The sequence below is a fragment of the Gracilinanus agilis genome, chromosome 4 (assembly GCF_016433145.1).
Source record: "Gracilinanus agilis isolate LMUSP501 chromosome 4, AgileGrace, whole genome shotgun sequence".
Taxonomy (NCBI): Eukaryota; Metazoa; Chordata; class Mammalia; order Didelphimorphia; family Didelphidae; genus Gracilinanus; species Gracilinanus agilis.
Window position 1 is genome coordinate 288,137,830 of NC_058133.1, and position 26,640 is coordinate 288,164,469.

At 38.6% G+C, this 26,640-nt stretch overlaps 1 protein-coding gene across 1 annotated transcript in view; it reads right to left on the reverse strand.

Annotated features, from left to right (window-relative positions):
* PKHD1 (PKHD1 ciliary IPT domain containing fibrocystin/polyductin) overlaps positions 1-26,640 on the reverse strand; it is a 685,806-nt gene that overhangs the window by 633,659 nt on the left and 25,507 nt on the right. The window contains exons 4-9 of the mRNA XM_044675345.1: positions 17,465-17,623; positions 9,952-10,066; positions 6,313-6,591; positions 4,426-4,515; positions 4,237-4,327; positions 651-793 (exon numbers count right to left, since the gene is read on the reverse strand). Coding sequence (XP_044531280.1) covers positions 651-793; positions 4,237-4,327; positions 4,426-4,515; positions 6,313-6,591; positions 9,952-10,066; positions 17,465-17,623 — 877 coding nt within the window. The remainder of the gene's footprint in view (positions 1-650; positions 794-4,236; positions 4,328-4,425; positions 4,516-6,312; positions 6,592-9,951; positions 10,067-17,464; positions 17,624-26,640) is intronic.

The following is a 26,640-nucleotide window of genomic DNA, read 5'->3' on the forward strand; positions in this document are numbered from 1 at the left end:
ACAGTTAGGAAGTATCTAAAACCAAATTTGAATCCAAGACTTCCCATCTCTCAATGAGGGCCTGGCTCTCAATCCACTGAGCCACCTAGTTGCTCCCTATGTATTTGTTTCTGCAGCAACTGGAAACTGTCATGATTATGATGTTGGTGTTCTTACACCAATTATGTTAAACCCTAGTGGCAAAAGTTATTAAAGTAAGAATTTAATAAACGAATCTAAAAGAATATTATCAGTAGCATATTAAATTATTCAGTGAGTTCGCAACACATTTTTTGTTGTTGCTACTGTTGAAAGGAGTTTGAAGAACAAAAAAACTTTGGGAGCCACTTTCCTGTTAAGTTAAAACTGAGGTTCAGAGAGTTAAGTGAATTAGCCAAAGTCGCACAGCTATTCAAGGTCAGAGATAAAATTTAAATCTGTCTTTTCTGACTCTAAGTTCAGAACATGGTAATTAATAATACGATGATACAGTGGATTAGCCAAATAAACTGAATCTTGCTATTGCCAAAAATATCTTAGCAATAATGACTTTGTGCCTCAGTTTTCCTCCTCTAACCAGGGAAATGATATCTTCCTTGATGCCTTCCTTGCATGAATTATTATTTTAAGGAGGGGCAAGAAGCCTTAAATAGAAATTGTGTGTGACTTACATGTGTGTATTGATCAAGCTGATATCTCATCTGCATGGCTTCAGATGTTCTGACAAGGTATTGAGGATGGTGGATGCTGAACCTTCCACAGAAGGGCTCTGTGCCACTGGTTAGGCCCCCATCAGGGCCAGAATCCTGTAGGCCTGGTGGTTGTCATGGTACAAAAAAAAAAGGATAAAAAATAAAGAAGTAGTCAGAGAAGAGCAGAAGGTTGAGTGAGAACACGTTAAAAAGAAGAGAATATACTTTCAAATTCAAAAGTATTTTCTCACTTAACAAGTTTACTTAGAACAATTCTTTAGGATTTCTCCTTTGTACTTACATTCTATCTTATATGCTCTACTTGTTTATATTTTATAAAAAATGTATAAATATAACATATATAATTCAAATTTAATGCACAGTATGTATATTATAATAACAAATATAATAAATATATTTATGTTACATACTCTCATGTTATATTTAAGTTTAATTTTTATAATTATTTTCTCCATCACTTTAAGTATAGGTAACTCAAGTCCTGACTTTTGCCCATTTCTGAAGCATAAACACTCACACTGAAAAATTTAACAACTGACTCACCTTAGCTATTTTGAGCTTGCTCCCACACACTCTTGAATGTTACTCCCTAATAATCTATAAACCCTTTATAGATTAGAGATAGAGATAAAGAGAGAAGGAACCAAATTTCTTCATATCTGGAGTGCCTAACATAATTAATTGCATATAATAAGGATTTCTTGAATTAAATTAAGTTTAAATCAACTTATTTCTGCATTTTCTAACCTCCAAGGGTTGCCTTGGGGGAGGATATGATGGCAAAGCAATGGCCAAAATTATTCATCATTTTCAAATATAATACCCCTCTTAATAGATCTACTTTTTTCAACAAAAGAATACAAGTTCAAATCAAATCTACATAAATACAGAAACTAATATGGTAAATTCACTCCAAGTTACAGTAAATATAGCCCAACAATAAATAAAAATAAATTGCATCTATTTAATCAATATCTACAAAGTCATATTTGAGTTCAATTATGTCAAATCTTTATGTAGATATAAGCACTCGCCATCACAGACATTGGACTAGAATTATGGCATATATCTGTTGTATTGTGATGCTGCTTGTTATATTTGATTACGAAATATATAAACTTGAGGTCAAATAATTTTTATGGAAGTTAAAAATGATAAAATATCTATAATATTTCTCAGTATCACTCATTTTCTTAAGTACAATATAATAAGCTCTTTTATCATATCAATGAGGTTATTGCAATTATATAAATTATCAACATAAAAATTATGAATTATTTTATTGGCACCTATGTCACGTATCACATTGTATTATATGTCAAGGTTTTCACATAGACATAAAAATAAATTTAGTTTTATTTGAATAGCATAAAAGCTAAAAAGTTATTTGCATAAATTGGTTAATAAAAAGCATGAGAGAATATGACAGTGTTTTTGTTCTATATTAAGGGTGACTAGCCAGTAAAGGAGTTCAGTACTTGAAGTCTGCTTCCAATCCAAACCTGTGGAAATTTCAGTGAGCCTATGTCTAGTCAAGAATGGCAAAGGGGTTGGTATTGTATAATGATGAAAAATCTTCTGGGATGGAAAAGTTGAAAACCTGGAACCAACCGAGTTAGTACAGAATATAAATATAAAACTTAAAAGCTGCAGATCCCAGAGTTTCTCTTTCTTGCTGCCGTGAAGTGATGCAAAGGCAGCTTTGAGCTCCGAGGCTAGGTAGGGGAAAGGCATCTGCCCTCTCTCCTACTTACTGGTTACATGTCCTAGAACACATGGCAGCTCAGTTTCTTTTCACTAGGATCATGAAAGAATGAATACAAATCTTGCTTCTCATTTACTAGCTGTTTGCCATGGGCAAGTCACATAACCTCATCTGTGTGACCCTGGGCAAGTCATTTAACCCATTGGCTTGGCCCTTGCCCTTCTGTCTTAGAGTTGTGACTCAGACAGAAGGTAAAGGTTTTAAAAAAAAAAAAGACATAGTTAAGTGATTTGCCCATGGTCACAAATCTAGTAAGTGGTAATGGCAGAATCTGTGTTTATTATTTCCTTATATTAAGTGGAAGGAAAAAGGCAAACGTACCATGTGCTGACAGTTAAGTTGCCATTTGTAAAGGTTAAGTCATTCTTATTTATTATTTCCAGATGCTAGGTGAATGATTATTTTGAGAAGGGAGTGTCCAGAAAACCAGATGGGTTTGGAAGACCCATTTGATTCATCAGGGAATCCAGCAGAAACCAGAATCAGTCACTGGCAGAGTCTTCCAGAGGCAATGCTAATAATACTACTAACAAATAATCTGTAAATACTGAAGTGACAGTGGCCAACGACAGAGGAAGTACCCAAGGATGGGTAAAAGATATTTTTCATTGGAAAAGTCACCCGAGGATATAAGTAGTTTCAGGGACAGTGAGACCTTGTGATAGGGATGATCTATGTCTGATTCTTGAAATCCAGCGGAGAGTTGTACTTTCAGGGTAAATTTCACGAGGTTTACAGAAGGGGACAAAAAGATTCCCAGGGCAGGAGTATGGAAGAACCTCTTGGGTCCATGCGTTCCTAACTCTGTGGTTCACTTCCTTCATCCTTTATTCTAGAGCCCACTTTCCCAGGGACGTTGGGTGTTCAGAGGAAAAATGTGCCTCTGGCTTAAAGGTTATTGCTCTGTAACAACTATTTTAGCTATATTTTCTCAGCAAATTCTTTTTCTAAAAGCTAACCAAGTTCAAATGGTAGATTGATAATGGGAAGGACATTGGTGGGAACTAACGAATAACTACTAAAAATTCTAGTCCCTTAAGATTATGCCTAGAATCCTCTGGGTTAGCCATGTTCTGGGGACTCAGTCTATCAGTCTGAGTGGAAGTTAGGGGTATGAATCTAGAGGATGTGTTGTAGTTAAATAATGATTTAGTTATCATTCCTTCTTTTTTAAAAAATATAAACCCTTATCTTCTGTCTTAGAATCAACACTGAGTTCCAAGGCAGAAGAGTGATAAAGGCTGGGCAATCTGGGTTAAGTGACTTGTCAGGGGAGTCACACAACTAGAAAGTGTCTGAGGTCAGATTTGAACCCTGGACCTCCCATCTCTAGGCCTGTCACTCTATCCATTGAGCCACCTCATTTCTAAGTCTAAAGCTTAGAAACCACTTTCTTATTTAAAAATACACCTCCAGAATCCACACTATATAGTAATTGATTATGATTGTTTCCTTCTGTAACCCTTTCCTCCATAATAGACACAACTCTAAAGAGCCCAAGAGGTCATAGGTTCCCATATTTGTTCTTTGCCCTTTCTCTTAGTCTGTGGTGTTTCACCTTCTCAAAGATGAAGGAACAACAAACCACCTTTCTTTGTATCAAAATAGCATCTTCTGTCCCTTAACAACTTCTCTCCACTATGATCTTGGCCTGATATATTCACTGAAACCTTTTCAGCATCCTCAGAGAAGATAAATATTATGCCTATAATTTTACAGAACTAGGAAGACAGAATTGGAAAGGAGATGGCTTATAATTCACCAAAGCCAAGTCAGTACCTTCTTCAAATCCAAACCGGAGAAGAATTTGAGCTGAAAGTGGTTCCAGTTTGCATTTTACTGTGAGCAGTTCCTCTATTGCTGTTTGGATCTGTTGAAAAGAAAAACATGTGGAATTATTATTGTAAAAAGAAAATCAGCAGAAAATCCACTATGTTGCAGTGATATGGAGGAAGAGTAAGCTCACACCTGAGCAGCAGCGGCATCCGTAGGCACTGGCTGGCTGGAGACACCATCCCAGGTGAGACAAAATGTTCCTGTGCCAGTCACATTCAGTATCTGAAAGTGCAAGAGACCCAAAAAGTAATGTTTAATTCAAACAGAATCAACCTTATTATTTATCTTTCAGGAGATATTGTATTGATTTTCCCCAAGCCTAGCCCATTTCTTGGAACACTATTAAATACTCAATCAGTATTTATTGAATTGAATTGAATTGAATTTCATTATTTAAAATTCATTCATAATTTAGAAACTTAGGGGCAATTTTTGGCAGCTGTGTGGCCCAGCAGAGAGAGTATCTTGTCTGGAGTCAGAATCTGGCCTCAGTCATTTACTGGCTTTGTGACCCTGGGCAAGTAATTTTATTCTGTTTGCCTCAGTTCCCTCATCTGTAAAATGAGTTGGAGATGGAAATGGCCAACCACTCCAGTCTCTCTGCCCAAAAAAACTCCAAATGAGGTCACAGAGCATCTGACATGACAGAATAACAAAAAAACAGGCATCTTGGTTCCATCTACCTTTCTTGTCATAAATTTTTGGGCCTGTCTTTCTATTTTATATGTCTATTTATCTTGTCTTGAGACTTTTGGTTCCAAATGATATTATTTCAAGAGCTCTTTAAACCTCACTAAAGAGGTATTCTTACTCAATGGCTAACTTTTGTTGAAAGGAAGCCAGAAGGTACCTTAGAGTAAAAGGTCCACTATTTTCATTTCACAGAGGAGGAAACCAAAATCCAGAAAGGCTTGAGTGACTTGCCCAAACCCACACTAAGGGACATGGGGTCTGGGTCCTAGCCAGAATGCAGTGGCTACAGATCAAAGAATCCGATGGACATTTGGTTTGGTTGTAGCCTCCCTCAGTGGAGGCATGCAGGACAAGGTTTACCAGTAACTTAGTTGTAAACCCAAGAGAAGCCAAGCAAAACAATACAATGATCCTATAAATGATATTTTCTTTTTTCTTCTTTCCTCATTTCCTTTCTTCTTTCTTTTCTTTTTTCTTTATTCCTCCCTTCTTTTCTTTCTTTCCTTCCTCTCTCCTTCCCTCAATTTCTCTCTCTTTTCCTTCTTTTCTTTCTTCACATGGTTCTCCTCATTTTGCTCACAATAGCAGCTCAGAAATTTCTCAAGGACTGCTTCCACTACTGATCCAGGTGGAAGCTTTCACCTGTTCTATTTCCAACGTAGGCCAGTTTGCCCTTCTTTAGAGTGCATTGAGCCTCCTTCTTCAATCCCCAACCTCTTATAAGTTTCGCCATAGCGATATCAAATTTAGTACAAATACACAATTAATACAGACTATTGCAGTTCAGAATATCTGAGTGCGGGAGATCTGCCAGCCTCAGTCTTTCCCAGTAGCTGGAATTATAGGCTTGTGATACCACGTCACCCAGAAATATTTTTGCAAGATGCTTTAACAACTGTCATCCCATTTATCTTCAATATAGGCCTATAAGGGATACAGAGCTGGTGCTATCTCTTACACATTAATGAAGTTGAAAGTAGAGTGGTGACTTGCCCAAAGTCACATAGCTGATCTAAAAATGGGTAAGAATGGGATGAAAGCACAATCCTGAACCCCAGTCCTATATTATTTTTTTTCTTTCTTTTTTTAAATCTTTACATTCTCTCTAAGAATCAATACTAAGCATCAATTCTAGCAGAAGAGGGTAAGGGCTTGGCAATGGGGGTAAAGTGACTTGTCCAGGATTACACAGCTAGTGTCTGAAGCCACATTTGAACCCAGGCCCTCCCATCTCCACTGAGTCACCTAGCTGCCCCTCCTATATTATTTTCAGAGCTGGGCCCCTGCTTTGGTTTAAATCTAATGAATTCCAAAGGCCAAACTGACCTGTATCTCTGGGATCCTCTGAGCAATGGCTCGGATCTGGAGCTTCTCACGGTGGTAGCTGTTGACCACATCAGGATTCAGCCAGGTGTTGTGGATTTGGACCCCGATGCTCATCCCATGACTGGGAGTTATGCCATAGTGGTTGGCTTCCAAGTAATACTTTGCCCCACCCAACAATTCCAACTTCAGGGACTTCTGTTGCCAGGCCTCCAAATGGCCATTCCTCTCCCAGGAATCAAACCAGTCAGTTGTGCCAGTCTGAATGAAAGCTACTTTCATCTGTTCCCAAATAAACACACCAAAATAAAAACTCTTGAGTTTTCAGATTCTCCTCTCATCTCTAATCAGGAAGTGACCAGACACCCTCTTAAAAAACATTTGGGTTGCCCTCTCCTTAAAATGACAGGAAAGCCAGATTGTTCATCCATAAGAGGCATATCAAAGGTACTCCTGGGAAATGTAGATAGTTTATGTCTCCATATTTGTCTCTTCTTTTTCATTTCCCTTAGGATGCCAAGAAAACCACAAAGGGACATCAGAGGATGATGACTTTATCATGATAACATTAAACAGGGAGCCTGGAAACATGAAGCCTGGGTTCAAATCCTAGTTCTGCTGTTTACTATCTTGTGACCTTGGGCAAATTCCTTAGTTGTTTAGAGTCCCTTTTCTTCCATCTGTTTCCCTATCTTTAACATGAAGGGGTTGGGTTTGATGATCTCTGAAGTACTTTCTGCCTCCATCTATAATCCTACATGATATTTGACAAGTCCCTTTGCCCTTTGAGGCTGCAATTTCCCTATTGTAAAATAAAAAAAAACTAGGAGTAGATGACCTCTGAGATTTTGGTTCACCATCTATGATTATAAGACAAGGACTATGTTAATTCCTATGTACTATGGATAAAGATTGGAATTTCTTAAAGAATGGCAAACTAGTCAGAGCCTTGTCACAAAAAAGTCCAATTATTCTCAGTTCTGTTCACTGTCCTGAGCATTTTTAAATCTTTCGATGGAGAGGGGCAAAGTGCAAAGTTGCAAGAAAATGGAATTAGGTAAGGGACACTTTTCTACCAATTTTTGCTATTATTCAATTGAAAATAGTCATGTGCCATTCTTCCTGACCCCATTTGGAATTTCCTTGGCAAAGATACTGGAATGGTTTGCCATTTCCTTCTCTAGCTCATTTTATAGATGAGGAAACTGAGGCAAATAGAGTTATGACTTGGTCAGGGTCACATAACTGGCAAGTGTCTGAAGCCAGATTTGAACTCAGGAAGAAGAGTCTTTCTGACTCCTGGCCTGGCACTCTATCCACTCTGCCACCTAACTGCCCTACCAATTAGAGCTATCCAAAAGCAAGAGTGACTGCAGCTGGAAAATATAGATTTAGAGCTAGGAGGAACCATATAAATCCCTAAATCTCACCCCCTCAATTTATAAATGAGAAAACTGAAGCCAAGGAGATCAAATGATTTGCCCAGAAAGACACAGTCAGTAAATATCTGAGATAGGATTTGAACTCAGTCTTTCCTGGATCCAAGTCTGGCATTCTATTCACTATCTCATATGGCTACATAGTAAGTTACTCTTCACCCATGATCTTCAAAAAAAAAAAGACTAGATGAACACTTGTTGCACATGTCATTGAGGAGAATTTTATTGATGAATAGGCTATATTAGGCGGCCTCTAAGGTCCTTTTCCACTTTTCTGTGATTCGGAGTTTGCTTTTTCTTGTTCACAAGCATGCCTAAAAGAAAAACCGGCCTTATCATACATCTGCCAAATTAAGAATCCAAGTGTAGCTAGTTTGGGTGAGCCAGAATAGACCCAGGACTGTATATTGCTCTTCAGAACTTCACTAATGAAATAGAAACAAGACTAGAAAAAACAAAAGCTGCCATTTTGAATTGCATAGATGGTTACATTACATGGTAGAAACACATGAGGGCACTCTAACCAACTAGCAAATATTTTAGACTGACTTTATAGTTGGAAGAGACATTAGGATTAAAGAATAGTAGATTCATATCTAAAAGGAATTTAAAGGTCATCTAGCACAATCCTCACATTTTATAAATAAGTGAATTGAGACTGTTATATTCAAACCCTGGGAAATGTTGGTCTCACTTTGATTGACAGGGGAGACAGTTGGAGACATTGGAATGTTCCCAGGTGCCATGAGCCAGGGACAAAAGTCGATTGGCCTGAGCGTATAAATACCCCTAACAGCCATCTGGGACGGGTCTTTGACCATTGATCTTTGGGTCTTTGACTGTTGGTCATTGATTCTCTCACTGAATCTCCCTAGATCTTTAGGTATCTGAATCATCATAGCTCTTTAGGTCTCTGGGTCCCTGGGTGGTGAAAGAGAGGAAGGGAGGTCTGAGAAGAAGAGGGTGGTAAGGTTTAGATACTTCCTGAAGGTTGTGAAGGCTAACACATCAACAAAACTGAAAATAAGAAAGCTGAGAGGAAATCATCAACACTGCTGCTGTAAGGGCTGTCACTTCTCTGGTTTGGCAGTGGCCAAGCTGAACCAGAGAAGTTGTGAAGAACAATAGCTCCAGCTTTACTGAATCAATAGCCTCCAGTCCTGAGTGACTATAGATTATAGATATTAGATTTCCAGGGTCTCCAATCCCCAATCTGTATCCTGATTTTCCTTTCCCTAATTAAGATCATAGATAAAGTATTTAATAAGTACGTTCCTGAGTGGTCATTATATCACGACCCTTGGGGAGGGAGCAAATGCAGTCAGATGAACAACGTGATCCAAGGCTAATCAGAGCCCAATATTAATAAATGATCCAACCCCAGGTGGGACCTGAAAGGGTTACCCATCCACCTGGCCATTTGGGGTCCTTCCTGGGCAACTGTTATCTAGAAGGGGAAATTACAACATCCAGCAAGGGTGATTAGGGTTTGTGTTCCCCCATCACCAGCACCTAGGGAGAATACAGAGATATAGATCTGTCTTATTTATATCCATATCTCCCTAGTAGGACACCTTTTCATTATAACAAGACTCAAGGAGCTAAGTCAACTGCCTAAGATCAGATCAACACAGAAAGCCACAGAGTGGCAGAGTCACAATTAAAACCCAGGTCCCCCAACTCCTGTTATAATAGTTTAGATATCATATGGTTTCCATAGCAGTGAATTAAAATTTTAAATCAAAACCAAAAAGAAAAGAAAACACCACCTTTTGACAATGACACAGTGAACCCTGCACTGATTTTTGGTTGAGGATTCTACCTCCAATTCACACAATTTCCATACCTTTGAGGATAATCATTACCTTACCAAAGAGGGTTTCGCAGATCACCAAGGCACAAAAGGTACAGGAGGCAGAGAGCTCCCAAGATTGTCTTTCTGAATCAGTATTCCGAACAAGACTATTTATACTGAGTCATCTCACCAAGAACATGAAGGTTTTGTGGCCTTTTTTTTTTAAATCCTTACCTTCCCTCTTGGAGTCAATACTGTGTATTGGCTCCAAGGCAGAAGAGTGGTAAGGGTAGGCAATGAGAGTCAAGTGACTTGCCTAGGGTCACACATTGTGGCATTTTTTGAGAATTGATGGTGGGTTAGTAGGACCAAGAAGAAAGAGCAGAGGGAATATGAAGAAAAGGATACCTTGGTCTCTGGATCTTCTGACTGACTGAAGTACAAAGAAGCTGGGCTATCTGCCCAGATCCAAAAAGTGTAATTATTTGTCTCTGGGGCAACAAAAAATCCACTGAGCCGAGCCCTGGAAGGTAGAGGAAATGTCAGTCATAGGAGGAACCAAATCCCAAATCCTTTCACATACGTTATCTCTTTTCTCTTGTTCTACTTATTGGTCATATGGAATAAAAGCTTCATTCCTACCTCACCTGATTGGATTGTCTTAAAAATCACTCATGTAGAAATAGACTAGGCTTAAAGCTTCCAGCCCAGTCATGAGAAAGGAGGGAAGGAAGAAAGGAAGGAAGGAAGGAGAGAAAAGAATGTTTTGTTACTGCCTTTTGTTTTTATATCATGGTGACCCATCCCACTATCAGTGCCCACTATCCTAAAAGTGAATCTTCTCATATAATTAGTTTAATATATTTATTAAGTGCCTACTATATGCTAGGCACAGAGCTAATCAATGATTATATGATGGACAAAAAAACAGTACAATCTCTCAAAGAGCTCACTGTCTTTTGGGTTAGACAGCATACAAACAACTATGTACAAACAAGCTATAACCAGTAAAAGTTGGAAATAATCAAGAGGGAAGATTTAAGGTGGATATGGAAAAGCTTCCTGTAGTAGGTAGAATTTTAGCAAAGATAGAAGGAAACCAAGGAAGTTTTAAGGCAGAAATGAGAGAGAGCATTCCAGATAAAGGAGAGAGACAGGAAAAATGATCAGTCAGAAAATGGAATGGGCAGACTATATAGGGAAGAAGGAAGGAGGAAGGAATGGAGTATAAATGTAAGAAGCCTGGAAAGATAGAGGCTAGGGTAAAAGATATGAAGAGCTTTGAATGCCAAAAAAGCATTTTATATTTAATCTTGGAAGTTATAGGGAGTCATTGGAACTGACTGAGTTGGGGGAGTTGGAAGAGTCATAAGGAGTGACATGGTCACTTTAGGAAGATCTCTTTGACAACTAAGTAGAAGATGGACTGGGATGGGAAGATACTTATGACAGGGAACAATGAGCAGGTGGTTGCAACAATCCAGAGGTGAAGTGATGAACATAGTGACAGTATCAGAGGAAAGAAGTGGGCATATTCCACAAATGTTACAAAGGTAAAATCAACAGTCCTTGGCAGCAGATTAGTTATGAATGGGGAAGGAGAATAACAAATCAAGGATAATAGCTAAATTGTAAGCATGGGTGACTAGGTTGATGATAACAAACATTTATTATATTCCTACTATGTGCCATGCACTGTGCTTTACAATTATTATCTCATTGATCCTCCCAACAACCCTGGCAGTCGGCACACTTTTTATCTCCATTTTCATAATTGTTGTTCAGTCATTTCTGACTCTTCATGACCCCGTTTGGAGTTTTCTTGACAATGATACTGGAGTGGCTTGCCATTTCCTTCTTTAGTTCACTTTACAGATGAGGAACTAAGGCAAACAGGATTGAGTGACTTGTTCAAGGTCACAAAGCTAGTGTCTGAAGTCAGATATAAATTCAAGAAGATGAGTTTCTTGAATTTGGGCCTGGCATGCTATTCATGGAGTCACTTATCTTCTCCTTAGCTCCATTTTAGAGTTGAGGAAACTGAGGCAAACACAAGTTAAGTGACTTGCCAAGAGTCACACAGCTAGTGAGTAGCTGAAGTTAAGTTGAACTCAGCCTGATTCTAGGCCCAATAGTTCATTCACTATGCCTCTTAGCTGTCTATACAACTGTTGTGATGTTCTTAACAGTAATAGGGAAATTAAGAAAAAGAAAAAGAGATGGTTTGGGGGGGATTATAAAAAAAAAAAAGGAAAAGTTGAGCAAAAACTAATCAAACCAGTGATCTCATTTGACAGTGTATGTAATATTCTGCCCTAGTCCTCCCCTACTTCTCTGATGAGAGGAGGGATATCTGTTTCATTTTTGAAAAATTATTTTGGTGTTTCAGTGGCTTAGAATTTTACTTCTTTTTAGGGATTTTTTTATTTACTTTGTTGTGAGCAGATATATTTTTGTTCTTCTTAATTCACAGCATATCCATTCATATAAATTCTCCCCAATTTCCTTAAATTCTTCTTATTCATCATCTCTTACAGGACGATAATATGCTAAGAAGCAATGTGTTGTAGTAGATACGATAGGTCAGGCCAGCTGGGTTCTTGGGTTCATAGACTTAGTGCTTAAAGGTCATCTAGTCTGACTCCCGCATTTTATGGAAAAGGAGCCCAAAGCCGAAGGGAGTTCCATGAGTTGCCCAAAATAATATGGATGGAATTCTTTAGAGATGATATTCAAACCCAGGACCTACAACTCTTTCTGTCATGCCACCCTGCCTTCCCTTTGACATATACTAGAGCTACGTGATCCCAGGCAAGTGTCACTTACTATAAATAACAGAACAGTTGCTGATACACTTTGGCAGAGAGAGTTCCCTAAATCTACAAAGTCACAGGTCTAGACAAGAATAATAATATTCCATTATGTACAATACAACAGTAAAGCCAGTCTTCAGCCAGTGACACCCATTTGCTTTTAATGGGCTTCTCATGCCAGGTACAAATGAATCCAATTTGAGTATTTTCACAATACCCTAATGTAACTTCTCCTATAAATGGGCTAAGAATAGCCTGGACTTGTGCAAACTATTTTGTTCATCTCCAGTGACAAAAAAGGAAAGAGAACACAGAGAAAGGAAGGAGGTGGTGGGGCTTCCCCACCACCAATATTCCCCTGCTCTTCCTCCTTCACGCACTCACATAAAGGGAGTAATATCAGGACAGCATTTGTAGCAACAAGATCAGACCTTCTTCTCAAGCCTATGCCTCCAGGGAGTGAGAGAAAAGAAAGAGAAAGGTCCAAGCAGTAAGGAGCAAACTTTGAATCAAGATTGCTCATTCAGAAGGCTGGAGTACTTGGGTTAAAAAACAGATAGAGAGGAATCAATGATCCTTACTGATTCCATTTCTCTAGCTTCCATCTGCTAAATGAGGACACTTATTTATAAAGGTGGTATTTTTTTATTCTGTTAAAGATCACATCTTGCTGACCTAATCTGATTTCTCACAAGCACCTCTGGTTAACCCTATCCTTGGCATTTCCGCTCATCCTCACATACCTCACATGGCATGAAGGTATACAAGCATCTCTGAGAGCCATATAAAAGAGAGAGTGACTTTAGCCAACAAAGGGCTAGGATCCCAACCAACCCACCCCATAAATGGAGATTTTTCTTCCTCTGAGGGCATAATCATGAGCCATTCATATGTTACAAGAACAGCATGATTATGGACTTGGGCACTTAAATGTACCCTGCCAGACCACAAGTCTAACATCACAACAACTGATATTAAAATGGAAGAGGGCCTTTGAGGCCACTAAGTCCAACTCCATTTTCGAGATGAGGAAACTGAGGCATAGAGAAGTTAAAAGACTGTCCCAGAGCCACATAGCTAGTAAGTGTATGAGGTGGAAATTGAACCCAAATCCTCCCGACTCCAAGTCAAGCCAAGTGTCCTCTCCCTATCTACTATATCTTCTATTTTGTAATACTTAGAAGAGAGACATTGGGAGCCAGGCATGTGAAATTTGATTATGTGCATATGAGTGTCTAAATTTGTGTTTTGGATCATGAAGACTTGTTGCTTCAAGAAAATCTGGGCTCTCTAATATACAGAGTTCTAGCTTCTCCCCTATAAAGACTGTTTCCTGGCTGGTGCCTATTGCCATCCATCCCTTACATTCATTGCTCCTTTCAAATTGAAGTCTTGCTTCAGTACCAGACTCTGGAAATTTCAGTCCTTCCTCATCCTCTCTGGGACATAAGAGTCCATTCCTAACCTTCATTTTCCTTATATTGTAGATATATGGATAAAGAGAAAAAGAGGAAAGGAAGGAGAGATAGGGACAGAGACAGAGACAGAGATATTGGAGCTTGGAATTGATGACCTATAAATAAGGGGTTTTTTTTTGTTTCAAATCTATTTTCCACATGGATTGATGGGGATATGATTGGGGATGTAGATTCTAAATGATCACCCTAGTACAATTATCAATAATATTGAAATAGGTCTTGATCAATGACACATGTAAAACCCAGTAGAATTGCACGTCAACTATGGTGGTGCGGGGTTGGAGGGGAGGGAAAGAACATGAATCATGTAACCATGGGAAAATATTCTAACTTAATTAATTAAATAGAAAGTTTCAATTAAAAAATAAAATAAATAACATAACATAACTATAAAAAACAAAATCTATGTTCCTTTGATAGAAGCATATAAATTCACACAAGCTGTGCAACAACTCAACCCCTAATCCACTCATCTCACCTCACAAGTGTGAAATACATTCCCTCCATATCTCTGCCTCTCAGAATTTTTGTTGCTTGTTCAAGTTTTTCAGTAATGTCTGACTCTTCGTGACCCCATTTTGAGGAGGATTTTCTGGGCAAATATATTGGAGTGGTTTTACATTTCCTTCTCTAGTTCTTTTTACATAGGAGGAAACTGAAGCAGAGTTAAGTGATTTACTTGCCCAAGGTCACATAGCTAGTAAGAGTATTATTCTGAATTAGAACTCATAAAGGTGTCTTCTTGTCACCCAGTGCTCTCTCCACTACTCCACCTAGCTGTCACCTCAGGATTTTTATCTTCCTTAAAAGTTCAACTGGAGTTCTACCTTTTCAAGAAATATTGACAGAACATTTTTTTTACAGGTGAGGAAAATAAATGTTGAATTATATTAATTATTAGTAATATTTCTATGTGAAATCATTTTCCCCAAGCCCCTGGGCCTTCCAAAGTTAGGTTGAAACAGTCCATTTCTAATCTTCTCCAGGACCTTTTGTCTTTTTTAAGGCATTTGAAAGCAGGGTGAGTCATCACTTTCTTTAGTGGGTAAAGATCTACCTCCCCTGTGATGAAGTGATGAGTTTTCTAAGTCCACCTCCTCTTTCTTTTTTTCCTACTTTTTAAAATTTACTCATTATGTAACATTAAAACACCTAGATAACTCCATCCCTCCCTCCCTCTCTTCTCTCCCCTTATAATACATATGTATATTAAATATGTCATGCTTACTTCTACTTATCAGTTCTTTCTCTGGTGGTGGACATATATAAGTCATTCTTCAAACAAAATTTCTGTTGCTGTATATAATGTTCTCTTGGTTCTGTTTGGTTTATTCTACATAACTTCATATAAGTCTTTCCATGTCTTTTTAAAATTAAGCTGCTCGGGGCAGCTGGGTAGCTCAGTGGAGTGAGAGTCAGGCCTAGAGACAGGAGGTCCTAGGTTCAAACCCGGCCTCAGCCACTTCCCAGCTGTGTGACCCTGGGCAAGTCACTTGACCCCCATTGCCCACCCTTACCAATCTTCCACCTATGAGACAATAAACCAAAGTACAAGGGTTTAAAAAAAAATAATAAAAATAAATAAATAAAATTAAGCTGCTCATCATTTCTTATGGTGCAGGTGCATCACAATCATATGCCACAATTTGTTGAACCAAACCCCAATCGATGGCCATCCCTTCAATTTCCCAGTTCTTTGCCACCACAAAGAAAGCTGCTATAAATATTTTGGGATAGATTGATTCTTTTCCTTTCCCTCTGATCATCTTAGGAAATAAATCTAATAGAGGTATTGCTGAGTCAAAAGGTATGCACAGTTTTATAACCCTTTGGACATAATTCCAGATTTTTCTCCAAAATAGTTGAATCAGTTCACAGTTCCACGGACCATATATTAGTGTCCCTGTTTTTCTATACCTCCTTCAATGTTTGTCATTTGCCCTAGGTGACACAGTAGTCGGGAAGAATTGAGTTCAAATGCTACCTCAGGTACTTCCTAGCTGTGTGACCCTGGGGGAGTCACTTAAACTCTGCCTCAGTTTCCTCACCTATAAAATAAGCTGAATAAGAAAATGGCAAACACCACTCCAATATCCCCCAGATATTAGCACTGTGCACCCTGGTGCTTAATAAAAGTTTATTGAATGAGTGATTTCTTGATCTACTCAATAATTAGATTCTCTCATTCCTCAAATTTTACATTTACAAAATTACATACATTTACAAAAATTATATTTACATCTCTCTGTCCATGTCAAATTTCTCCCCCAAATCAAAGGTAACATCCCTGAGGGCAGGGATTATTTTGTATTTGTATTTGTCTCCCCAGAACCAATCACAGTGCCTTAAACTTAAATTGCTAAAATTGACCTCAGAAGCCCTTTGGGCCAATCCCCACATTTTACAGATGAGGAAACTGAGACCCAAAGAAGTTAAGAAACGTGCCCAGGGTCACAGAGGTGATAGGTTTAGAGTCATAGGTGATTATTTGAATCCAGGTTCTCCAACCCCAGAATCAGAGCTCTTTCCTCTATATCACATTCTCTCCCCATAGCATTCACTTATTTAAATACTGAATCTGAAGGTTGTCATCAGTTGAATAGTCTCATTGTGTTCCTCACTACTGGCCACCCACCACTCCAATTTCACATGCCACACCAAATTAAAACATTTGGGGATAGCAGGTGTAGGAATGAACATGACTACTGTATCACAGCAAAGGGGAAAAGTCCAGATTTGGACATGGGGGACATAGAGAGGTATGTCAGACATTTTCAATCTTTTTTCATATCACGGACCCCTTTTGCAGTCTGGTGAACACTAAGCCTGATAAAGTTCTAAGACCCTTTTCTAAATGCGTAAAATGAAGTTTTTTAAATGCATAAAATAAAATACAAAAAAATTACAAAGAAAATCAAATATATCAAAATATATTTTAATCGTATTTTTAATTAACTAAACAAGTTCATAGAGCCTAGGTTAAGAGATCTGCCTAGTCACACAATTAAATGTTCAAGATGAGTCTGAGCCTAGGTTCTCCTAAGTCTAATTCCAGCGCCCTATCTACAATATCATACTATCTCAAAAGGAAAGATACTGATAATTTAATTATAATCTTGTGTTAGTCCATGAAATTTTGACATCAAAGAGATCCTGAGGAGCATCTAGATGACTCAATGGCATGAGCACCAGACCTAGAGGCAGGAGATACTGAGTTCAAATCTAGTCTCAGATACATCCTAGCTATGGGACTCTGGGCAAGTCACTTAATTCCCATTACCCAGTCCTTACCACTCTTTTGCCTTGGAACCAATACTTAGTATCAATTCTAAGACTGAAGGTAAGGATTTGGAAAAAAGAAAAAAAAATTAACAATTATCTCTTCCATTAAGAACTGGTTCCAGCAAATCTCTGACTAACGGCTAATTCACATATCCCACAGTCAAGTGGTACAGACGTTATCACAATGAAGTAAGCAAATGCCTTTAAAAATAAAATGATGCTTTTAAAATCTCAATGTTGCCCACACTTAATCCTCACCCCAAAGGGCATATTCTGTTTTCTCAGTGAAAGTCTTCTTGCTTGTAACATCATGGCTCCCCCACATTTTCCCAAAAATCTATCACATACCTGAAGTGTTGCCCTTCTTCTAACCAGAATCCAAATGGAGAGCTGGCGTTGGGGACAATCTGCCATCTGTAACCAGGGGTAGTATTGGTGAGTTCTAGGCCTTCCTGAATATCTCCAACTTCAAAGAGAAGTCCTCGATTACCTGTAAGATAACGACCACTAAAAGAATCAGAAGCTTTTAAACTCTTAACTGAGAAGCTGTAGAGCCTACCACAAAGCTAACAGTTAAATAGAAGGAAAAGGGTTATTATTAAATTATTGTTAAACCCTGAACCCTGACCAATCAGAGACTGCCATAAGGTGCCAGAGGGCCCACCAGAATAACAGAACCTTTCCCCAGTGGCACCATCCTTCTCCCTGACCACTGAGATTCCACAGAGATCCTGAGGATCCCTCAGTCTTGCCATCTGCCCTACTGAAAAACTTTAAAGAACCCTGAACTAGAATTTGAGCTCTTTCAAAGAAGAAATTATCTCACTTTTCTGGTTTTATTCCCAGTACTTTTCCATTCCATTCTACTATCTTGCATCTCTTTTTGAGACTTTTTTCTTTTACTCTCATACAGCCATCCAAAATGAAATCACAACTTACCCATCTTGCAGTATGCCTGGTTACAATAAACCTTTCTCATCACCAAGAATAGAAACCTCTGGCTACAGAAACCAAACTTCACATCACCCACCCAACCTGGGAGAATTAATCCATTCATTTTTGCACTCTGCCTTTGGACTAAACTAGTTATTCCCAAAGTGGGGGCCAGGATGCTCCCTGGTGGGTGCTGCAGCAATCCAGGGGAGGGGGGTACATTTATCTTTCCTATTAATTGATATAAAAATTAAAAAATTAATTTCCAGGGTGCTAAGTAATATTTTTTCTGGAAAGGTGGTGGTAGGCCAAAAAAGTTTGGGAACCACTGGACTAAACTATCACAGTATGTTGTGTGAAAAAGAATTCTTTACTCTATGGTCTATCTTGAATTAACACTAACTTAAGTACCCCTACTTAGTACCTCATTAGTCTGAAGACAGGATTAACTCTCCTTTGTCTACCTTTTGATTGAACCAGCAAAAAGCTTGAACTAGATGGAGGATCTTGCAAGTCACTTATTAAAATAGGTGACAACTCCAGAAACTTGATAAGAGTTTACACCTTCAGAGGATGAGAGGTATGGATTCCAAATTTGTGAATTCTATGAGCAGAGTTGACACCTTCAGAGGCCTTTGATAAGAGTCACCACCTTCAGCATCATAAAAGCAAGCCCTGAGCTCCCTCAGAGCAGATTGTCTTTGAGAAGATAATCTGAAGAGAATATCTTCTGGAGACAGTCTTTGGAGGAGCTTTGCTGGAGACTTCGGCTTGGATCAGGGGCTTGGCATTCAGCTTTAACTTGGACTCTGACACTTGGACTACTTCATGGGATAGGTGAAAGTCTGACCACTTTCCTAGTTTTTGGAAAGATTAGCTTCCATCTTGAAGGAGGCCTCATGGTTACTCACTACCAACCTTACTGGTTGAGAGCTAAGTAATCTCTGTCTGGATTAGGATAGATAACATTTCTAACCTCTTCACATTTCTCTATTTTATTGTTTCCTCTCCATATTTTCTAAATATTTGTAAATAAATTTCTGACTCGAGATATAATAAATATTGGCGACCACATAATTGCATAAAATTTTGTCCAACCATTAAGTTAACCCTTACATTTTGATGAATGAAAACTCATCTAATTTACTATAACTATATGGCTCCAAACCATTCTTCACATCCCATCTAGCCATGTAGAAGAAAGCCATGGAAGCCACACTCAGCTCAATCTGGGTTATCTTGTTATCTGTCCTGCTTCCATAGATATTATACTAACCAGTCCATTCCCCTTTGGCCCCTAAATGCAACTATTACTAGTGTAAGGATGGGATTTGTGCAAGGGGGATAGGTCCAAAGGAACCAGAGAAGGCAGTTGCTGACAGTTGAGACGAGAGAGGATTCTGGGAATTTCTCCAAGGAAGAGGGAGAGGAGAGGTCTTCGAGTAGAGGACTGGGAAGAAGGAGGAGGTGGATATTCCCAGCTCAGATCCAGTGCTGAGGGCTTCCTGAGAATCGTTCTTTGGAAATTGAAACCCTGATTCCCTGATCAAAGCCATTCCATTGCATCTCACCCATCAAGACTCCAACCATCAAGTCAGCTAAGTTTGGACTCCATTTTGGGAGCAATCTCTTAGTCTTTTTCACCCATTACCCAACCATACTGAGAGACCCTTTTCAGTCAAAACTTACAATTATGGAAAAGGATAAAAACAGAAAAATAGAAATAGAAATAGAAGGAGAAAGAGAAAAGGGGAGAGAAGCTTAGGAGTGGGAACTATTAAGGTTCCCTCCTAAGTGACAGACCCCATTGAAATAGAGAAGAGGGCACCCCAAAATCCCTCTGCCCTTCACCCCTTTCCCCAATCCCTGATTTGTGAAAAATAAAAAGTCATTCAATAGTCAATAGTGTTCCAAAGTTCCTGAGTAGACAACAAGGGAGAGGGGAACCACAGCTTGGTCTGGCTGACTCCATCTTGAAGCCAACCCCCCCCCCCACTGTGAAATTAACTGACCTCAGAACCCTGTCCTTATTCAGGATCAGATTGGGGTACCATATAACTCCTCTTGTAGGGAAACCTCGCCCCCGACTTCTGTGTGGTGGCACAACCATTCAGGTCACCCAGTTTAAAGTCTCTCAGTGTATATTCGGCCCCAGGGGAGTGCTGGGAGAGAGACTCACCACATAGACTTTCTCTAGCTCCCTTCTATCAAACATTGGTTACTGGCTCTTTTAATTGTTAAACTAGGAGCAGCTAGGTGACTCAGGGGTTAGTGTGCCTGACCTGAATTCAGGAAGACTCATCTTGAATTCAAATTTGGCCTCAAACATTTACTAGCTGTCTAATACTGAGCAAATCACTTAACCCAGTTTGCCTCAGTTTGCTCATCTGAAAAAAGAGCTGGAGAAAGAAATGTCAAACCAGTTTAGTATCTTTGCCAAGAAAACCCCAAACAAGATCACAAAAAGTTGGACACTACTGAAACAACTGAAGAACAACTAATGTCACTGAAAAGAGATGACAACTAATTGTGTTATGGCTACTCACAATCCCTGTGACTTTCCATCTGAAAATCCAGTTAGAAAATCCAGTTAGATTCCTGGCTCTGCCAGCTAGCAAATCTGTGTGGCATTAGGCAACTCATTTAATCTCTCTGTGTCTCAGTTTCCTTAACAACAAGAAGATAGAGTTGGAGTTCCCTTTTAATTTTAAATTTATGAGTCCATGATCCTACATTCTATCTCTCCCATAAGTTCCTTGTGGGTAGAACTGTCTCACTTTTGAATTTGTATTCCCAAATGGTCAGCACAATGCCTGGAATATTGTAGGTTCCCAATAATAAATGTTTGCTCATTAATTAATTTGTAATTTATTGCTAATAATAATTTTCCCTCAACATCACAATGTGAGGTTGTCATTGATGAGAAAGGTTCTATGGCTCATGCAAAGATTTTCTAGGCCAAATGGACTGACTAGTATAGAACCTAGCATATAGGATACAGGAAATAATTGGAGAATACTATTTATAAACTTTATCCTGAGAGAAATGGAAAATGGGAAGGGGCACTTTTGAATTGGCAAAAAAAAAGGCAGAGAATAGAAGAGTGGAGATAACATGCATGGAAAGAAACCACATGTTCAATAATATGAAGTTAAAATAAGAAATGGACTTTTGGAAGAGAGGCTATCAAATATAATCATATACTTGAGGGGAAATTCTAGTTGGAAAACAAATGGTTAGCTATTTTTGATTGAGGGGCTCCCTATAGTTAGACAGTATCCTGGTCTACAGGCAAGAAGCCAACTTCACAAGTGTAAGAGAGCGGGTCATCTTTAAATATATCTCTGAGTTTTACTGGACTGTGAGCTCAATGTGACTCAACAGTGTAATATAATAGTCATAAATGCCAGCACAATCTAGGGCTGTATCGAGAGGCGGAGACTCTAGGAGTCTGTCGTCTGACCTGGTTATAACATATCTGGAGTATCACATTCATTTGTTGGCACCACATTTTAGGCAGGACTTAATAAACTAGTGAACATTCAGAAAAGGGCAATCAGGATGATGAGCACCTTGAGATAATGGCATCTGAGGAATGACTGAATGAAGAAAGTGAAGAGGCTAATCCTAATAGAGAAAAGATTGGGAAGAACATGATAACTTTGCCCCAGATGACCCAACTAGGAATGATGTTTTCATGTATTTGAAGGGTTGTCAGAGGAGTACAGATTTATATAAATATTTTTAGTTGGATGGGGCCTTAATGTCAATCTAGCCCAACCTCCTCACATGAGGCCCAGATGTCAAATTACTTGCCCAAGACGGCAGGGAGTGAGAGTAGAAGAACTGGGATTTGAGCTAAATTCGACTCTCTTGCCACTGTACCATGCTATGGAAGAAGGATTAAACTTTCTCTACTTCCATAGGAGGATAAAATGGGAAACTATAGGTAGAATTTAGAAAAAAAAACTAATTTAGAAAATTAAAGCTATAAGTGGGGATATAAAGTTGAAGAAGATCATGATTAGGGGGTGACACAATAGGTGAGTTAGCTCCACCTTTCAGTTATGAACTCCTTGAGAGCATGGACTATTTTTGCCATTCTCTGTATTTCTAGCATTTAGCGTAGTGCCTAGCACATAGAAGGTGCTTAATAAATGCTTGTTGACTTAAATTGAGTTCAAGCAGCCAAAGGACTGTCAGAGGGTAGGGATGTTAGATTTGTTCTGCTTTGTCCCAGATGGTCTAACTAGGAATAATAGGTTTCTGCTAGATTTAGATGAGATATCAGAACCTCTCTAACCTATCCCATTTCCTTTGCAGATGAATAAACTAAGACCTAGAACGAATGAAGGACTTATCCAAGGTCATATACATAGTAAGCATCAAAGGTGAGGTTTAAACTGATCCTCTGACTCTCAAGAGAGTGTCCTACACCACACTGCATCTTTGGGTGTCTGAGGAAGTATTCGCCATTCTAAGTCCAGTATCCTGTGAAATACCCCAATGGTTATAGACAAAGCCCAATTAGAGAATTGGTTTGTTGGTTGAACTGGTAGAGAACTGGTAGGTTGGTTGAATTTGTAGGGGAAATCTTCCTCACAATTGGTGCTGCCCCAAAGTGACATGGTTTTTCTCATTAGTCAATATATTTCCCCAAGTAGATGTTTATAAGCAAAAGCTCAATGATTATTTGTGTGTGCCTGTGTGTTATAGAAGGGATTAATGATTGGGTGTGAATTGGACCAGATATACATGAAAGTTGCTCCCAGTTTTGAGAGTCTCTTCCAACTAAGGATTCCTTGAAGTAACCTCTCTTCTTCTAGATGATCTGACAATCCCCCTGAACACAGTTGATACAAGAACTTTGTAAGATTGTACATCCAAGCAATGAGGCATCATGCCTACTTTTGTAGGCAAGGATAGGTATTTATTAAGCACATACTATCTTTTAGGCACTGAGTTAAGCACTAGGATTACAAAGAAAGGCAAAAGATAGTCCTGCCTTCAAGGAGCTCACAGTCTAATGGGGAAAGACAACATGCAAATAACTACTTTGCAAACAAGCTATATTCAGGAAAGGCTGGAAATAATCAACAGAAGGAAGACACTAGAATTAAGGGGGATCAGAAAAGGCTTCTAGTCAAAGGTGGGATTTTAATTGGAGTAAGAAGGGGAGTCAGGAAGCAGAGAGGAGTGGGGAGAACATTCCAGGCATAGGGGATAACCAGAAAAAATGACCTGAGTAAAGAGATAAGAGTGTCTTGTTTGAGGAACCACAAGAAGGCAGTGTCACGGAATCCCAGAGTATGTGGGGTTAATTTAAGGTAGAAGAAACCTGGAAAGATACAGGGATCTTGGCAGGAACAGACAGAGGTTACAAAGGGCTTTGAACACCAGACAGAGGATTTTATATTTGATCCTAGAAGCAATAGTCACTGGAGTTTATCGCTCATGCATGTGTGTATGTATGTATTTGTGTGTGTGTCAGGGTGAGGGGGCAGGGAAATGCTCAGATAAGCAATATCAACTAAGCAAATAGCTTTTAAAAATGAACAAAACCTGATGATCTTCTATCTTAACCATCCAAAGCAGACAGGGAGGAAGGTACTGCTAGGAAGGTTACTTCAAATCAGGGTTTCCTGATTCGAGATCTGAATTTTTTAATAAAACTTTACTTTTTCATTTATAAAACATTTGTTTTTTTTCTCCCTCTCATCTTCCCCCCACCTTCCGGGGGTAGGAAAAAGAAATACAAAATCTTCATATAAGTGGTAGATGACTTATCTATCACATATATATTTCTTTTATGTATTATATAGAAATTATATTTACATACCTTATATAATAGATCCTTATATTATATCATGTATGTAATTGTTTTCCTTTTTGATCCAATACATTTCATTTTATTTTTTGCCTTTTAAAAAGTGCTTAGCACAGTGCCTGGCATATGTTAGGCACTTAATAAACATTTATTAGATTGGGTTTTAAATAGTATTCAGAAAAGGGTCCTTCACCAGACTGCCAAAAGGGCCAATTATTAAAAAAAAAAAAGGGTGGTGGTGGGGGGGAGTTTAAGATCCTCTGCTTGAAGAGAAGCATTTTGCCTTCCCACAAAGGAGCTACACAGACCCCTGCTGAGGCAAGGCACATTGTTAACTTGTTCTCCCAAACAGCTGCATTCAGCAAATCGCACCACTGTTACCCGAGCCGCCAGCCTAGGGATTACTCCCTTAAGAGAGACTCAGTACGCTTTCCTTATGCAGGCAAGACTTGTTGCTTTCAATCACCCGTTTCAATGGTTTCTTGTCCTTAGATGGGAGTGTTATCAGAGTCAAGAAGGGAGAACTGGGCCCCAGGGAATCCCTAAGCAGGAGCTTTACAGTCATTTCCACACGTGAGTGGCCTTTCCTTAGAAAGGTGTCTTCTCCCGCTGTGCCAATTCTCATCAAGTGCTTGGCACTCCGGAGTCGACGGCTCCTGCCAGTTGTCTAACTATAAAAGTCAGCACCTCTGTGGTTAGTTCCCTGATGAGCAATCCCAGGGTATCACCCCTGGATCCAGGGGCAGGTGACATGCCACCTGCCCTCAGTTTCTAACCACACCTGAGCCTGTTGTTCTGAAAGGGAACACAGTGTGGTCTCCAGCAGTGTTTGACACATCTTGAAAAGTTTGGTCCTTTTTATCTCCAAGCCCTGAAAGGGTAGATTTTAAAAACCACGAGATCTCAGAAATGGAAACAGGCTGTATTTTCCTCTCCAGTTTTTACCTGCTTCATTTACAATAAACTGATGGAAAAGCCACTTCGGGACCGAGAACAGTTGCCCATAAGGGAGAAGAAAAGACTTTCAAATGACCTTCTTTGTGGTCCCTACTCTAAGTTCAATGGGCTTTGCCTACAACCTTTGGGATATTACACAGAGGCTGGACTTAGAATGGTGAATACTTCCTCAAACACCCATAAAGAGGCAGTGTGGTGTAGGACATTGGCTTGAGAGACAGAAGATCAATTCAAAGCCCATCTTTGATGCTAAATATATATATATATATATATACATATGTATATATATATATATACACACACACATATAGATAGATAGATTTATATGATGTATATGACATGAAATATATTTATATTCATATATATCTGATTAGTCCATTATCCTTGAACCTTGGTTTCTTCATCTCCCACACTAAAAAAATATGGGATAAGCTAGAAAGCCTCTGATATCCCATCTAAATCTAAACCTATGATCCCTTGATCATCAGCTACATAACTTCTGATAAAATCATTTAAACTCTTCGAGGTTCAGTTTTCTCATCTGAAAAATGGGGATTGTAGTAGCTCCTCTCTGGGAGGGTTTTAACAATAATCAAATCCAGTTTCTCACTATCTGTATGTCCCTAGGCAAGACAATGTCTGTTTGCCTCAGTTTCTTCAAATTCAATTAGTTTATTAAGTTATTTTATCATATAATTATATTATTAATTAATGTATTGATTTATTTTATTGTATAAGTATATTGTTAATTACATTAATAATCAATTGATTTATTATATAATTATATTTTTAATCATATTAATGATGTGTTAATTTATTTTATCATATAATTATATTATTAATTGTATTAATAATCAATGTATTGATTTGTTTTATTATATGATTATATTATTAAGCATATTAATAATGTTATTTCATTTTATTATATAATTATACCATTAATTATATTAGTAATTAATGTGTTAATTCATCTTATTATGTCATTATATTATTAATTATGTTATTAATAAATTAATAAAATATTAAATGGGAATAATAATACCATCCTTCCAGGGGGACTGTGAGGATCAAATAATAATTGTAAAGTACTTAGCAAAAGCCCTATACAAGTGCTAGCTATTATTAATCCAATGAGGCAATATATGCAAAATACTTTGCAACCCTTAAAACACTATCCATACATGAACTATTATTATTGTCATTGACATGGATGAGATCATCATAGCATTCTTTGTAGATAGATTTGAGACTGTTTAGCCACTCTCAGTGCTTGGAGTTATGTCCCCAATGGCTGTGATGGATTGTCTCTTTTTCTCAAGTCACCAGTAGAAGGAATTAGTGAGATGGCTGGCCAAGATTAGGGATGCCATCTGTGGCCACGGAGCAATTGAAAGTTAACTGTTCATCTTGGAATTCATGTTCCTGAGCTGACTTCGTAAGCATTGCTAGTTATCAGTGTTCACTTTGGACATTTAGGATATAATATAGACATAACCGTGGAGGTTTAAATTGCAATGATGTAGAGTGTGACTATCAGCTCTGGTGGCTACCATTCCAGAAGAACTCCTTGCAGTCCTGATGAAACCATTTGAACCCATTCCAGACAATATCCAACCAGATATTCAGACTAAATAGGCTAAGATGCCCAGTCCAGGCTCCTGCCTCCACTGTAGGATCCTACAGAGTGTGTCTGTAGGATCCTGATAAGGTCCAAGCTGTCCCAAGGTCTCTCTGGATTCCCTAGACTTTGGAGAGTTCTGAAACTCAAATTAGATCATGCTCCATTAGCAGGGTCTTGCCTTTACTG